Source organism: Phoxinus phoxinus (assembly GCF_949152265.1).
Source record: "Phoxinus phoxinus genome assembly, chromosome: 5".
Taxonomy (NCBI): Eukaryota; Metazoa; Chordata; class Actinopteri; order Cypriniformes; family Leuciscidae; genus Phoxinus; species Phoxinus phoxinus.
In genome coordinates this window covers 41,815,460-41,831,021 of record NC_136880.1, presented here as the reverse complement: position 1 = coordinate 41,831,021, position 15,562 = coordinate 41,815,460, and the positions used below count along the sequence as shown (strand labels likewise).

Below are 15,562 nucleotides of genomic sequence, written 5' to 3'. Positions count from 1 at the left end.
GCGTTTCGTTTACAGCTAGAGCTGTTGAACTCAGTAAAGCCGCAGTTTCCTCCTAATCTCCATATCACTGTAAAATACAGCATTATGTCCAGAATTCAAATGGGTCTGATACGTTTTCTGGTCTGCGGGACTCGATCACATGATCCGCTCTGTGTGTCGTGTCTCTGGAGCCGCGGCAGATCATGTGACACTAACGTGAAACCACTCTTCATTCGCCCCAATGGAAAGCATATTTACACAGTCTGAATCGTTCCCTATCCCCTATATAGTGCACTTTCACCATGTAGAAAACAGTAAATGTGTGAAGTGACCGATATCAGCCGCAGCTTCAGCGTCTGCTTATAATGCAGGGGGCGGAGCTTCAGATTCTAGAGAGCTTTTGATTGGACAGAAAATCTGAGAAGCTGAAGTGCAGAGTGATGTCATCAAAATCATTGATCTATATTGACGGAAGTGAGAGACTAAGTTTTGAATGCTTATATCTTCTAAATACAAATTTTGTCTGTTTTGAAGCACACTCGCTTATAGATAACAGTAATGCTAACATATTCACACTAAAACCCCAAAAACATAAAATTTGATTTCATGGGGACTTTAAGATAAAGTCAGCAATATCCTGCTGGTCATGTGATCTCAACATGAATCAACCGAATGTAAAATATAAATATAACTTTGACTAAATTTTTAATTTTGTGCACTTTATTTTTTGCACCTTTAAAAAACTGCATGTCCACTAATATGAAATCCAACTAAATAAAGAACTGAATGCACGGAGAAGGCTGTAGACGTGTTGATTAGATACACACCATATTGCTCTTGAGCTCAGGAGAGTCTAATTTAAGAACCGGCCAACAGACGGGGGTCTTAATCTGAAGATGTGAGATTATGAAGATCTCACATAGACCACAATGAAAAGCTGGGATTGTTTTAAACCTGGAAATAAAGACACAGAAAAGTTATTGTGCAAAGGCGTTTATGTGCACGAATTAAATATGTAAATGAGTGTCAGTGATGTGATCTCTCACAGGCGGTCAGATTTGACCATTCACAATTTCATGTCAGTGATATTTATATATATGTTACATATTACAGTATTTATTAATATTTTGAATTAGCTTTTTTTTTTTTAGTGTTGCTTTGCATTTTTTATTTTGTTGTTTTTGTCATTTTACTTTGTATTTTTTTTCAATATTTCTATTTAGCTTAATTTACATTATTTTCAGTATGAAATTTTACTTCAACTTCAACTTACTTTAATTCAGTTAGTTGCCAAAGCATCATTTCTAATTTAACTAGATTAACTATTTTAAGTTTTTCATATTTATTTCAGCTTGTAACAGATTTTTATTTTATTTTATTTTTAGTCAGCAACAATTTTATAGTTGTAAAAATAATAAACTATATAATAATTATTTTTCATCTAATACCGGTATTTATATTTTACTTTATTTACTAAATAGTTTTTTTATTTCAGAATTATTACAATTAGCCAAAACTAATTTTTAATAGTTTTTAGTTAACTAAGCAATTAACTAAATAATAATAAATTGTATATATTTTTTCAGATTTATTTAAATTAATGAAAATTATTTTTAATATTTTTAAAATTATGGTATATAATAACAATATCATAATTATTTTTCATCTATATTTTATGTTTTATTTCAGATTTATTTCAATTAACAAATAATTTTTAATAGCTTTAGTAACAATCACAACACTGATCCAAGTTCATGTTTCAACTTTTCACACGAACAATATTTGCAATTAAAAATGTGTAATAAAAAGGTATTTTTCCACTAGTGGTCACAGAGTTTTGGATGATATTGTACATATTTTCTGTAAACAAAAAAAAAGCAAAACTAATCACTGGAAAAACTTTTTTGTGTAGCATTTACTCACTCAGAAATCACTACACTCTAAAAAATGCTGGGTTGTTTTAACCCAATGTTGGGTCAAATATGGACAAACCTAGCCATTGGGTTCAATTTAAATTTAAATTGCATTTTTGATCCAATGTTTGGGTTTGTCCATATTTGACCCAAAATTGGGTTAAAACAACCCAGCATTTTTTAGAGTGTAGTGAATCCATTACAAAAAAATGGAAAGTGAAATAAAAGTGAAATGCTATTTTCTTGTAATACGTACTCCAATAATCATAGTTTTTTAACCATATCTATAAATTAAAAGCAGATTTCAGATGTCGGTATATTATCAGTGCAGCTGTAAGAGTATCAATCGACGTCCTTGGCCCAAGGTGAGGCCAACACAGGTTTCAATGGGGTTTAATAATAAGATAAGCCCTTGAGCCGTTTTCATCACACCCTCACCCTCCTCATCCTCATCTTCATCTCAACAACAGGTGCCAAATCTGAAACTACACCTTCATATTGTTATTGTAGCTCCAAAAAAATCAAGCTTGAACGCCGGCATTCCTGTTAGCCGTGGGTCAAACACATGAACTAACACCACGGATTATAGTCAATATTGGAAAGTCACTCGACTCTTCAGGCCTAAACCCCCGAGAACATGGCGTTCCTCCTGCAGCAGATGCTGGGGGACAAACTGAAGAACATGACCGGAGGAGCCGAGGAGGCAGAAGTGAAAGCGGACGGGAAGGAGACGGCGGCGTCTAAAGGGATGAGCAGGGAAGAGTTTGAGGAGTATCAGAAACAGCTCATCGAGGAGAAGTGAGTACAACGGTTCAGTTGTGATGGGTCTCAAGCTGAAACTACAGACAGATGGAGAGAGATAAGACACAAAGAAGATTTGAGATACACATTTTCTGATCCATTTAAATGGTCGATAAACTGCGACAACTAATATAAGGCCACATTTACACATAGCCGGGTATTTAGTAGGGATGGGCAACGATTAATCACGATTAATCGCATCCAAAATAAAAGTTTGTGTTTAAATAATATATGTATGTGTACTGTGTATTATTATTTTGTATGTATAAATACATACATATGCATATATATATTTAAGAACTATTTGCATGTATATATTTATACATAATTTATATTATAGTTAAATATAAATATTTTGTATATAAAAGACACATTTTTCTTAAATATATACATGCATGTGTGTGTATTTATATATACAAAATAATAATACACAGTACACATACATATATTATTTAAACACAAACTTTTATTTTGGATGCGATTAATCGTTGCCCCCCCCCCCCCCCCCCACTGTTTTCAATAATAATATTGTGCACACAACATCGTTTTCAAAAAAGTTGTCATTTACATCAACCCACATAAGTACGCCGTCGAGCGCCATCATAACTATGCCAAACCTCTGGGCGGCAGTGTAGGGAGAAGGATAAAGCCATGCAAGCCAATCAGAATCCTCAGAATCGACAACAACGAGTTCAACTCGTACAACTGTTCATGCCGTATATATCAGGCGTTACTTGTGATGGGTCTCAAGCTGAAACTACAGACAGATGGAGAGAGATAAGACACAAAGAAGATTTGAGATACACATTTTCTGATCCATTTAAATGGTCGATAAACTGCGACAACTAATATAAGGCCACATTTACACATAGCCGGGTATTTAGAGAAAATAACCTCCGTTTTCAATAATAGCATCATGCACACAACATCGTTTTCAAAAAAGTTGTCATTTACAGTAGCCTGAAAATCCAGACCAAAATCTGAAAGATTAATGGTCTGGTGTCGCTTAATGAAAATCGGCCCGCTCGAGGGGCGGCACCAAGCATGCATTTGAAAATCTCACTGCAGGCGATTGGCTAACACTACGACCAATCACAACAATACACGGGGTGACGCATCACTTAAGGCCAATTTATACTTCTGCGTCGGGTGCGCGCAGTAGGTACGGCGTAGCATACGCATAGACGTGTACCATACGCCGTACCCTGACGCGCACCTCAGCAGAATATAATTAAAATGTCATGTTAAATAGCCCAATTTAGGAAAATATTGATTACGTTTGAAAAGTTGGGTCCAACTTAAAGGTTGTGTAGGTAAGAATTGTCTAAAGAACTTTTTTTTTAAATTGGCTTAAACTGTCTTTATATACCAATACATAATTAAAATGTAAGTACTTTGAAAAAGAGAGTATAAAAATTGAGTGACTCTAGTGTATTTAATCTTCAAAAAACACAGCTCATTAATTCCTACCGGGACGAAACAAGTGATTGGCTTGCGCGACTGTCACTCTCCGTCGCCATGACTACCGCCGATATTATTGGCTCTGCCCACGTGCGCGCAGTCGTTTTTAGGTGGGAGTGAATGGAATTAATGAGCTGTGTTTATTGAAGATTAAATACACTAGAGTCACTCAGTTTTTTATACGCTCTATTTCACAGTACTTGCATTTTAATTATGTATTGGTATATAAAGACAGTTTAAACAAATTTGAATAAAAGTTTTTTTTAGACAATTCTGACCTACCCTACCTTTAACTTCAGGCTATTGCAGTCTGTTAAGGGGATAGTTCACTTTGAATTAAAATGTTGGTATGTTTTAGCTTACCTGAAGTGCATCCAAGATGTAGGTGTCTTTGTCTCCGCAGTAGTTTCAATTTTGATATTTTTAGGTCAAACCGTTCTTGTCTGTCAGTCATATAATGCAGGTATATAGGCACTGTCTCCAATAGCATGCAGAGAAAAGTCCACATAAAAAAAATTCCCCATCGTAAGTGCACATTGATGGCCTAAGCTCGCGCGAACTCATCCGGGAGTGTTGAGTTTTCACTTATTCCCAATGTGTAAGCCTTCTATCTTGACACACTACTCGCTTCATTGTTCAGGCCAATCAAAGGCATACGTTGAGCCGTACAGCCAATCACACGCGTTTCTGCTGAGTTTAAAAATGCAACGTCCAATCGAAGGCGGTTAGATTAGTTTCCGGGGAAGAAATCTGGTGTCAACAGATCACTTGGACGTGGTTGTGTAAAAGAGATAAAAACTATATAAATACTGTTCGTTTTATCACACAAACCGCTTGTTTCGTGTCTTAGGCCGTCAATGTGCACTTACGATGGGGAATTGTTTAATTTGGACTTTTCTCTGCATGCTATTGGAGACAGTGCCTATAGACCTGCATTATATGACTGACAGACAAGAACGGTTTGACCTAAAAATATAAAAATTGAAACTACTGTGTTACTATAATTGTAAAAATAATGAAAAATTAAATAACAATAGTAACTGTGGTATTTTGGCAGGAACACACAGTTACCGTAGTATTTTTTGTATAACTGTAAAAAAAATATAATTCAACTTAAAAATTATTAACGAAAAAAATATTAAATAGTTGTCATTGTAAAAATAATTAAGAATAAATAACAATAGTAACTGTGGTATTTTGGCAAGAACATGGTTACCGTATAATTTTTTTTATAACTGTAAAAACATAATAATTAAACTTAAAAATTATTAATGAAAAATTATTAAATAGTTATCATTGTAAAAATAATGAAGAATTAATAACAATAGTAAGTGTGGTATTTTGGCAGGAACATGGTTATCGTATTTTTTTTTTTTATAACTGTAAAAATATAATAATTAAATTTAAAAATGATTAATGAAAAAATACTAAATAGTTGTCATTGTAAAAGTAATTAAGAATAAATAACGATAAGTGTAGTATTTTGACAGGAACATGGTTACCGTATTTTTTTTTTTTTTTGCATAACTGTAAAAACATAATAATTAAACTTGAAAATTATTAATTAAAAAAAAAAATTAAATAGTTGTCATTGTTGTCATTATAAAAATATTTAAGAGTAAATAACAATAGTAACAGTGGTATTTTGGCAGGAACATGGTTACCGTAATACTTTTAGTATAACTGTAAAAACTAAATAATTGAATATAAAAAGAATGAATAAAAAATTACTAAATTAACTGTGGTATTTTGATGAGAGAACATTTATTATAACTTTTTAGTACACTCTAAAAAATGCTGGGTTGTTTCAACCCAATTTTGGGTAAAATATGGACAAACCCAGCCGTTGGGTTACATTTTTACATTACATTTTTAACCCAACGTTTGGGTTTGTCCATATTTTACCCAAAATTGGGTTGAAACAAACCAGCATTTTTTAGAGTGTAACAATAAATAAATAATAGTATTAATAATAGGATATATATACGGTAATCCTATTTAATTTATACTATTATTTATTGTTTCCAAATAGTTACTATAATATACTATAATGTTAATATAACATGGTTTCAGTGTCGCTCAACACACAGTGATGTTTATAAACATAATGAAATCGTCTTAGTCTGTAATTATTGTCTTATCCTAATTCCCATTTCCTGTGTCCTGCCGGCCAAAAGTGGGATCAGTCCGTTATAGCCGTCATCGCTGACCCGAGGTCGACTGGTGTCACAGATACAGTAGCACAAGTCAACATGCTAAAGCTGACTAAAAAGAGGAATAAAAAATCAACTCAACTTTATTTATAGAGCACTTTTTAACACCACAAGTGGAACCAAAAAAAAGAGATCAAATAAACACAAGAATATAAAAATAATGCTAACATATAACAGCTTACAAAGCATTATCAAACGCTAGAGAAAACAAATATGTTTTAAGCGCACTCTGAAAAACACCCAATGATGGAGAAGATTTTACAGACAGAGGAAGGTCATATCATAAAAAAAATCATATTTTGGAAATTGATCCCAAAATTTTTTGGGGAAAAATGAGGAAAACTCCAACCTTTAAGGACACCAATTTCTTTGTGAATGAATGTGTCGTAAATAAATAAATGTTCTTCCTCAACATACAGTGTGCATAAGTCAGCACACCCCTGTGTTAAATCCCCATAGAGGCGGCAGATTTATATTTTTAAAGGCCAGTTATTTCATGGATCCGGGATACTATGATCCTGATAAAGTTCCCTTGGCCTTTGGGATTAAAATATCCGCACATCATCACACACTCTTCACCACACCTGGAGATCGGCATGGGGAACTTTCCATAAGATCATCTCTCAATGCAAATCAAACTTATATAACTTATATAAACCATGCCGATCTCTAGGTCAAGGAAACTTCCAAAGGCCAAGGGAACTTCATCAGGATCATAGTATCCCGGATCCATGAAATAACTGGCCTTTAAAAATATAAATCTGCCGCATCTATGGGGATTGTCCACAGGGGTGTCCAGACTCCTGACTTATGCACCCCACTGTAAAAAAATATTTTCATGATTTATCACAACTTTTTATCGTTTGTCAAATCAACTTCGATACCTAATGTGTGAAGATAACATGAGTTTCTGTTTATTAAACCATTCATTCTTCATTTTATTAAAGGTAGGGTATAGGTCAGAATTGTCTAAAAAAACTTTTATTCAAATTTGTTTAAACTGTCTTTATATACCAATACATAATTAAAATGCAAGTACTCTGAAATAGAGAGTATAAAAAACTGAGTGACTCTAGTGTATTTAATCTTCAATAAACACAGCTCATTAATTCCATTCACTCCCACCTAAAAACGGGTGCGCGACTGCGCGCACGTGGGCGGAGCCAGTAATAGCGGCGGTAGTCATGGCGACGGAGAGTGACAGTCGCGCAAGCCAATCACTTGTTTCGTCCCGGTAGGAATTAATGAGCTGTGTTTTTTGAAGATTAAATACACTATAGTCACTCAATCTTTATACTCCCTTTTTCAAAGTACTTACATTTTAATTATGTATTGGTATATAAAGACAGTTTAAGCCAATTTGAAAAAGTTCTTTAGACAATTCTTACCTACACAACATTTAACTCAAATTTGTTAATTACAACAAACTCAATTTTAAGGCAACAAGGTAACTTGCTTTTTTAAGTTAAACCAACTTTTTTTTTACAGTGATATGTTAAGGAAGAACATTTATTTATTTACGATACATTATTCATTCATAAAGAAAATCGGTGTCCTTAAAGGTTGGAGTTTTCCTCATTTTTTAAATTAAGGCATTAAGATCAATTTCCAAAATATGATTTTTTTATTCCTCTTTTTAGTCAACTTTAGCATGGGTGTGTTCACTTATGAATAAGCACTGTATATATGAGGGTGTTATATTATTTAAAGCATACAGGTGAGACTGGAAAAATGAGTATAATCAAGTATAAAGTAAAACTGATGCATATTAAATTATAATATGGTGCAAAAGTTCATTTATTTCAGTAATTCAACTTAAAAGGTGAAACTAATATATTATATAGACTCATTACATGCAAAGTGAGATATTTCAAGCCTTTATTTGTTATAATTTTGATGATTATGGCTTACAGCTTATGAAAACCTTTTCACAATATTCTAATTTTGAATTTGGGGTTTTCATATCAGCAATAAATTATAACAAAATTATAGCAAATAAAGGCTTGAAATATCTCACTTTGCATGTAATGAGTCTATATAATATATTAGTTTCACCTTTTAAGTTGAATTACTGAACTTCACCTGTAAATCTAGCGTGTGTATGTAAAATAACCTCTATAAGACTTCAGCCGGATATCTGAAGATCAACAGTGAAAAGAGAAACTGTGAAAGCTGTGACGTCTCGGAAAAAAGACTACACACACACACACACACACACACACACACACACACACACACACACACACACACACAGGCGTAATGTTGCCTCACTATCTCTTTATATAACTCCCGACGGCATTAAGTGCAGAACTGGGTCACGAGAGGCCAAATGTGACCCAACCTTTACTGTGACCCACACACAACCACTAATGTCCAGCAGAACATCTCCACAGATTTAGATCAAGATGCGTCTGTCATGAAACATCTGCTATATGTTGTTTAATAGCTCAAGGTTTGGCTAAGTATTACCTTGCTTGACTCTGGATATAAAGCTTGACCCTGCTCCATATTTTACCCCTAAACCCCTTTAACCTTCTTAGGCTCCATCCTTATTTCTGTATAAGGAACAGTCTTTATATATACGTATGAACGATGGCTAATCTCCGCGGGTCAGAGTAATACGCTTGAGAGGGTCAGGACGTTCAGATTGATTGGTTTCATGTAAAACCACTAAACAGTGTGTAAATAATAGCTGGATTTCTGCCCGTGTAAATTAGGCTAATCGTGTCAGGTCGGACGGGGTGATGTCTAGGGCACATCTTTATTTTAACTAAGCTTAATTAAGATTTTGTACCATTTATAAGTATTATTTTGCAATTATGATGTCAAATTCCCTCAAGTTCTCATTAATATAATGCATATATATTTTACTTTTGATATTTTTTTTAATGATTGCCATTGGATACTCATAATTGTACTGTATTATTTATTTATTTATTTAATCAAAAGACATTCTCATTAATATAATGCATATACAGTATATGGATACTTTACTTTTGATGTTTTTTATTAAATGACTGCCATTAGATTCTCATTATTGTACTGTAACATTTATTTGTTTAATCAATAGAAATTCGCATTAACAGTACGCATACCAAAGTTTTAATTTTTAAGTTTTTTTATGAAATGACTGCCATTAAATTCTCAAAATTGTACTATAAATATATATTATTTTTTTTTTGTGTGTAATATTTATGTATTCTCATTAATATAATGCATATATGGATGCTTTACTTTTGATGTTTTTTTAAAAATTCAATAAATTCTCATTAATATATTGCATATATGAATGCTTTAAATTTGTATGTTTTTTTATTAAAAGATTGCCATTATATTCTCATAAATATACTGTAATATTGTTTTTAATTAATTCAATCAATTTAATGCATATATATGTTTTTCATTTGAAGTATTTTATTAAATAATTACCACTAGATTCTCATAATTCTACTTGCCTGTCTACTGTAATCAACATAAATTCTCATTAATATAATGCACACCAAAGGTTTATTTTTTAAGGTTTTTATTAAACGATTGCCATTAGATTCTCATAATTGTAATACTTTTTTTTTTTACTTTTTTTATCCGGTGCAACAAATCCTATTCATTTAGCCTACAAATACTTTACAATTTAAATAATATATCATTATTATCATATTTTACATTACAAAAAATAACACAGAGTATTGAGAAGTTGCATAAAAATATGCTTACACTTAAAAAAATGCTGGGTTGTTTTAACCCAATTTTGGGTCAAATATGGACAAACCCAGCCGTTGGGTTACATTTTAAAAATGCATTTTTAATCCAACGTTTGGGTTTGTCCATATTTGACCCAAAATTGGGTTAAAACAACCCAGCATTTTTTAGAGTGTAATTTTCATGAAAGCAATGCAAAAATGCAATGCAAAGTAATATTTCTTATTTCTATCTTTCTTCATAACACATTAATTTATCCATTTAATAGAGCAGAATACAGAAACTGATCATATTCTGAACAGAATTACTGAGGGATAAAAGTACTAAGACACTAAAACAAGTAGTAAAACCTCACAATGCAGTTTCTAAAGTACAGTATCAACCTGATTTGCATCTGTACGTGTTAAGAACATTATTTCTTATCTGGTTATCTGTGATCTAACATGAACTAAAGCTGTTGTGAAACAGAAATATGAATAATGCAGTAACGTGATGCATGTTTCGTTGACAGGATCACCAGAGATCAGGAGTTTGCCACAAAAAAAGCCGAGAGAGCGAACTTACGAGTGCATCTGCGGGACAAATACAGACTACCAACGGTAACAGCTTTCCATATTTCCATTAATAATCATAAACAGGTGAAACTCCTAAAAATTAGAGTATGGTGCAAAAGTTCATTTATTTCAGTAATTCAACTTTAAAAGTGAAACTAATATATTATATAGACTCATTACATGCAAAGTGAGATATTTCAAGCCTTTATTTGTTATAATTTGGATGATTATGAGTTTACAGCTTATGAAAACCTTTTCACAATATTCTAATTTTGAATTTGGGGTTTTCATAACACACACTATATAGTATGTTTTGTATCATATTTGATACATCAGGCTTTTGACTTAATCACTCAAACACACATTCTCTTACACACTCACTCACTCACTCACTCACTCACTCACTCACTCACTCACTCACTCACTCACTCACTCACTCAATCACTCAATCACTCACTCACTCACTCACTCACTCACTCACTCACTCAATCACTCACTCACTCACTCACTCACTCAATCACTCACTCACACACTCACTCACTCACTCACTCACACACTCACTCAATCACTCACTCACTCACACACTCACTCAATCACTCACTCACACACTCACTCAATCACTCACTCACTCACTCACTCACTCACTCACTCACTCACTCACTCACTCACTCAATCACTCACTCACTCACTCACTCACTCACTCACTCACTCACTCACTCACTCACTCAATCACTCACTCACTCACTCACTCACTCACTCAATCACTCACTCACACACTCACTCAATCACTCACTCACTCACACACTCACTCAATCACTCACTCACACACTCACTCAATCACTCACTCACTCACACACTCACTCAATCACTCACTCACTCACACACTCACTCAATCACTCACTCACTCACTCACTCACTCACTCAATCACTCACTCACTCACTCACTCAATCACTCACTCACTCACATTCTCTTACTCACTCACTCACTCACTCACTCAATCACTCACTCACTCACAGTCTCTTACACACACTCACTCACACTCTCTCTCTCTCTCTCTCTCTCTCTCTCACACACACACACACACGTGCAAATTTACTCACTCACTCACTCACTCACTTACTTACAAAGACACATTCTCTCACACACACACTCACACTCTCTCTCTTTCTCACTCACTCACAAACACACATTCTCTTACACTCTCTCTCTCTCTCTCTCACACACACACACACACACAAACTTACTCACAAACACACATTCTCTTACACACACTCTCTCTCACACACACGCGCACACTTAATCACTCACTAACTCACACACACACATTCTCTTACACACACACACACACTCTCTCTCTCTCTCTCACACACACACACTCACACACACATTCTCTTACACACACACTCTCTCTCTCTCTCACACACACGCGTGCAAACTTACTTACTCACAAACACACATTCTCTTACACACACACACTCACTCACACTCTCTCTCTCACACACACACGCACAAACTTACTCACTCACTCACAAACACACATTCTCACTCACACTCTCTCTCTCTCTCTCACACACACACTCTCTTTTTCTCTTTCTCTCTCTCTCTCACACACACACACTCTCTCTCTCTCTCTCTCTCTCAAACACATGCACACGTCCTGATGTATCAAATATGATACAAAACATAACACACACACGCAAACTTACTCACTCACTCACATTCTCTTACACAAACTCACTCACACTCTCTCACACTCACACGCAAACTTACTCACAAACACATTTTGTTACACACACTCACACACACACAGTGTAATGTGCTATGTCCGCTTCACAGGGTTACACGCACGTCGTCTGTTCGTCACACTTGCCTGTGTTTGTCCACAGAGCGCACAAGACGACGCCACGGTCCAGATGGCCGGCGATGATCTGGACATTCCCGAGGAACTGGCGAAGATGGTGGACGAAGAGGAAGAGCAGGAGGAGATCAACGACTCCTTCATGGGAAAGCTGCAGAACATGGACGTGGACTTTGACTCGATCAAGGCTAAAGCTCAGAGCACGATGACCGACGTCAAGCAGGCCGCCGAGGACAAATGTGTCGTGATGTGACCGTTCGGTTAAACGTATCAATAAATCACACATCATCAACAAGTATGGATGTGGAAGAATTTCTTTGTTTCTTCATTATTGATTCATAATATTAATTGTCCTTTAAACGCCCTGGAAATCCAGACCCAAATCTGAAAAATTAAAGGGGTGGTTGATTATGATTTGATTTTTCTAACTGTAGTTACTAGTTAGTGTGTAATGTTGCTGTTTGATCATAAACAACATCTGCAAAGTTACAACGCTCAAAGTTCAGAGCAAAGGGAGATATTTGCTTTTAAAGAAATCGCTTTTTAAGGACTACAACAAACGGCTGGTAGGAACTACACGACATTCCTCCCGGGTTAGTGACATCACCAACCCTAGAATTTACATAAACCCCGCCCCCTGAACACGATTTATAGATTATCATGACAGAATATGCTAATCAATGACTAGAAGATAACTACACATAATCTACATAAATTCATCAACTAACCGTTCAGAAATGTCCTGTTCTTCTACATGTTGTCACTTCTTCTTGAGTCTCTCCATCATTGTCTGACTCCGGTTTGAACATAAACATTGACATTTTCAGTGCGTGTGTGTGTGTGTGTTTGTGAGGTAAAAGGACACGAACTCTTGAAGCTCCGCCCCCTGTGCCGGGAGCAGCAGCTCATTTGCATTTAAAGGGACAGACACAAAACGGTGTGTTTTTGCTCACCCTCAAAAAGTGACTTTAACATGATATATAAAAATATCTGTGGGGTATTTTGTGCTAAAACTTCACACACACACTCTGGGGACATCAGAGACTTATTTTACATCTTGTGAAAAGGGCATTAAACCACCCCTTTAAAGGGTTAGTTCGCCCATTTAAGACATGAGGTTGTATGCAATCCTTAGCACTATAGTGCATACACACAGACCCACTCTGTGGTCACCTCCCTGGTCAGAGTTCTGGCCGCTGGAAGTTTTTCAAGAAAGTAGTCCTTTTTAGTTTTTGCGTTTCAAAGCTTGATTAATTTACATCACAAAAAACACGCCGTACAAAATTCATACCTCAGTTTTAATCAGCACTATTTTCTTTCCATTTCTATCAATCCGCGCTGCTGTCAACGTCAACAGTGCGCACGTTCCCATCAGCTGTTCCATGTGTTTACACAATCGAATGACAACGACGTAAAAAGTAGAAAATGAACAATGGTGCGAACTTGTAAATTCCCAGGTTGTGACCACAAGAATGTGCCGGGATCACCGTTCAGATTCCATCGTTTTCCTGTTTCGGATATAACGTTAGCTACGAGACAGCTTTGGCTGGTTGCCATCGGCTACTCTGCGGGAGCAAAAATATCCAGAATCAAGGATTTTCGTGTGTGCAGTGCTCACTTCAGCGAAGACGATTACATCCCCAACCAAGGAGGAAAAGGAAAAAAAACAATCTTAAAGAGTTTTGCTGTAGGCTACCAGTAACACGGGTGAGCTCTATACTAACTTTATGATCCCATGTTTAAACTGTATGGTAAACAAGCTGATGTTTAGACTCTAGTGGAAATCACGTGAAAAGAAGTCTAATATAAAAACAGTATATAGGGATATAGGTACAATTTGCTGATAAAACTATTTGATTGAACACACACACAATTGAGTGAAGTTCGGCATCGGTATACTCCGGTTCATAAAGGTAGGCAGGCCTATCCCTTTGGCGTTGTGCTAAAATTACTTTCATCATTATCTGTTCTGTCTGACATTGTGCTAAAATTGGTTTTATCATCAGAAGTTTCGTAGTCAGACATGTTGTCAGCGAGTCGCGCTATCAACAGCTGATCGGAACGTGCGCACTGTTGACGTTGACAGCAGCGCGGATTGATAGAAATGGAAAGAAAATAGTGCCGATTAAAACTGAGGTATGAATTTTGTACGGCGTGTTTTTTGTGATGTAAATTAATCAAGCTTCGAAACGCAAAACAATTTTTCACGTAAAAACGCACAGTTTTGTGGCCCCGGAAACTAACCAGGACTACTTTCTTGAAAAACTTCCAGCGGCCAGAACTCTGACCAGGGAGGGGACCACAGAGTGGGTCTGTGTGTATGCACTATAGTGCTGGTAAGGATTGCATACAACCTCATGTCTTAAATGGGCGAACTAACCCTTTAACACAAACGTGACTGAATCGAGGGAACTATCCCTTTAAGAGGATAACAGTGCACTAGGCCACAGAAGTTAAAAGGCACACAACATGCTTCAGCAAATAGGACAAATTCCTGGATTAACATCCTCTTCATTACAAGCAAACAGTCCAAACAAAGTTACAAATATGAATGTTGTTCAAACTCAATAATGCTGAATACTCAAATCTGATTGGTTGAAGGATCATGTCCTGGATTAATCGTGTCAAGCATTACAAAGCTGTGGAAAAATAAGCTCAAGATCAATCATAAGGCATATTAAAATTACGTTTCTTCATCTGAATTAAACATTAAAATCAGTGAACATGCTACTTTACATTAATAATAGGCCTATATGATGTTTCCACATTACAAAAAGAGAAGATGCATAAGAATGAGCTTAATTTTCATTAATTGCATCCACATTAATATCGCAGTATTTACACAACTGTTTCCTCATAATATTGATTGGCTGAAGTCCATAATTTGTTTGGGAATTGTTTGATTTTTTTTTTTAAATAAATATAGCCTATGTGAAATGTCTTATCTTTTGTTTGTTTCTTTATGTTTCTAGTCAGTTTCATTTAATATGCTTTATTGTATTATGTTAGTTATTGTAAGCATAAATTTAAAATAAAGTATTTGCCATCTTTCCATAAAAAATAAGACCAAGTGAGTGTTGCAT

At 35.2% G+C, this 15,562-nt stretch overlaps 1 protein-coding gene across 1 annotated transcript; it reads left to right on the top strand.

Annotated features, from left to right (window-relative positions):
- The first annotated feature begins 2,345 nt into the window (after positions 1-2,345).
- cplx4c (complexin 4c) lies at positions 2,346-13,569 on the top strand. Its single transcript, XM_079612884.1, has 3 exons — positions 2,346-2,690; positions 10,578-10,665; positions 12,508-13,569. Exons 1-3 carry the CDS (start codon positions 2,530-2,532, stop codon positions 12,730-12,732), a joined length of 474 nt encoding a protein of 157 aa, XP_079469010.1. The 5' UTR covers positions 2,346-2,529; the 3' UTR covers positions 12,733-13,569.
- Positions 13,570-15,562: the final 1,993 nt, after the last annotated feature.

Coding starts and splice junctions, on each gene's coding strand:
- cplx4c (XM_079612884.1), top strand. CDS start 2,530: ATGGCGTTCCTCCTGCAGCAGATGCTGGGGGACAAACTGAAGAACATG. Junction 2,691..10,577: donor AAACAGCTCATCGAGGAGAA/GTGAGTACAACG, acceptor TTTCGTTGACAG/GATCACCAGAGATCAGGAGT. Junction 10,666..12,507: donor ACAAATACAGACTACCAACG/GTAACAGCTTTC, acceptor GTTTGTCCACAG/AGCGCACAAGACGACGCCAC.